We start from the raw sequence: 1,650 nt of genomic DNA, 5'->3' as shown, positions 1-1,650 counted from the left end.
GCCTTTTCTTGTAGAATCCACCCCCCTCTTTTATATATTTAGAATGCTTTTAGGGCTAGTGGAATGAGGCTGGAACCATCAATATCGCTAAACCGGGAGAGTTGCTTGTGTTGGGTTCAAAGTTTCGCTCTACCAAGGCAAGATATAATATGCATCCAGCTTTAGCTGAATATCGTGAGTGTTCAGCGAAGTCTGCTATCCATTGGCCTTACGTTCAGGATACTCCTTTCTGTCTTTGCGATGTTTGGTTATAAGAGAATGTTGCTCTTCAGAAAACGCGTATAGTGGCCTTCATCGATGGGACAAACGCTCCAGTGTATGTGTTACAAGGCAACTAGCATTTTTTCATAGAAGTTCGTAAAAGAATGTTCTTGTTTTTCGTTGGAAAAACCAACGCCGACGTCAAGATCAGTCTCCTTTCCTTTCAAAAGTGAGCGAGCAGAGCTGAAAAAGATGGAGTTACCTGGAGATGAGATTTCTTTCTACGGATATGAAGGATAGAAATATGCTATTTGCTGCTATTACAACGAATCAACCAATTCGTAGTAAGTGTTCCCGTCTTCCCGATCTACATGATTTTTTCCCAACCAACATCTCTGAGAACTTTGCTATAATGCCAAACTTGGATATAACGCCAACGCCTAAGCGAATTGCCGGCGTCACAATATTTTTACAAATAGAAGGGTATTTGGGCCAAAATGAGTCCGAACAGGGAGCAGTCAATTTAGCTAGAACAGTATTGGGAGCCCGCCACCAAAATGGCAAAACTTGGCAGGGCATATTAGAGGATATTCGGGCGGGTGGTGGTATGGATAATTTTATCCAAAATCTGCCTGGTGCCTACCCTAATACCCCATTGGATCAATTTGTCATTATCCCAATAATTGATCTTCATGTGGGCAAATTTTATTTATCATTTACAAATGAAGTCTTCTATGTGCTGCTCACTGTCGTTTTGGTAGTTTTTCTCTTTTTTGTTGTTACAAAAAAGGGAGGTGGAAAGTCAGTGCCAAATGCATGGCAATCCTTGGTCGAGCTTATTTATGATTTCGTGTTGAACCTGGTAAACGAACAAATAGGTGGTCTTTCCGGAAATGTGAAACAAAAGTTTTTCCCTCGCATCACTTTTACTTTTTCATTATTTCGTAATCCCCAGGGTATGATACCCTTTAGCTTCACAGTGACAAGTCATTTTCTCATTACTTTGGCTCTTTCATTTTCCATTTTTATAGGCATTACGATCGTTGGATTTCAAAGACATGGGCTTCATTTTTTTAGCTTCTTATTACCTGCGGGAGTCCCACTGCCGTTAGCACCTTTCTTAGTACTCCTTGAGCTAATCTCTTATTGTTTTCATGCATTAAGCTTAGGAATACGTTTATTTGCTAATATGATGGCCGGTCATAGTTTAGTAAAGATTTTAAGTGGGTTTGCTTGGACTATGCTATTTCTGAATAATATTTTCTATTTCATAGGAGATCTTGGTCCCTTATTTATAGTTCTAGCATTAACCGGTCTGGAATTAGGTGTAGCTATATCACAAGCTCATGTTTCTACGATCTCAATTTGTATTTACTTGAATGATGCTACAAATCTCCATCAAAATGAGTCATTTCATAATTGAATAAAAACGAGGAGCCGAAGATTCTA

General features: G+C 39.3%; 1 protein-coding gene across 1 annotated transcript; it reads left to right on the top strand.

Annotated features, from left to right (window-relative positions):
- Window positions 1-422: 422 nt before the first annotated feature.
- LOC123086424 (ATP synthase subunit a-like) lies at window positions 423-1,650 on the top strand. Its single transcript, XM_044508196.1, has one exon. It carries the CDS (start codon window positions 470-472, stop codon window positions 1,622-1,624), a length of 1,155 nt encoding a protein of 384 aa, XP_044364131.1. The 5' UTR covers window positions 423-469; the 3' UTR covers window positions 1,625-1,650.

The sequence above is a fragment of the Triticum aestivum genome, chromosome 1B (genome assembly GCF_018294505.1).
Source record: "Triticum aestivum cultivar Chinese Spring chromosome 1B, IWGSC CS RefSeq v2.1, whole genome shotgun sequence".
Classification (NCBI taxonomy): domain Eukaryota; kingdom Viridiplantae; phylum Streptophyta; class Magnoliopsida; order Poales; family Poaceae; genus Triticum; species Triticum aestivum.
This window is presented reverse-complemented; position numbering and strand designations above follow the sequence as displayed.

Excerpts from the sequence above, each read along its gene's own strand:
- LOC123086424 (XM_044508196.1), top strand. The coding sequence starts at position 470 with ATGAGATTTCTTTCTACGGATATGAAGGATAGAAATATGCTATTTGCT.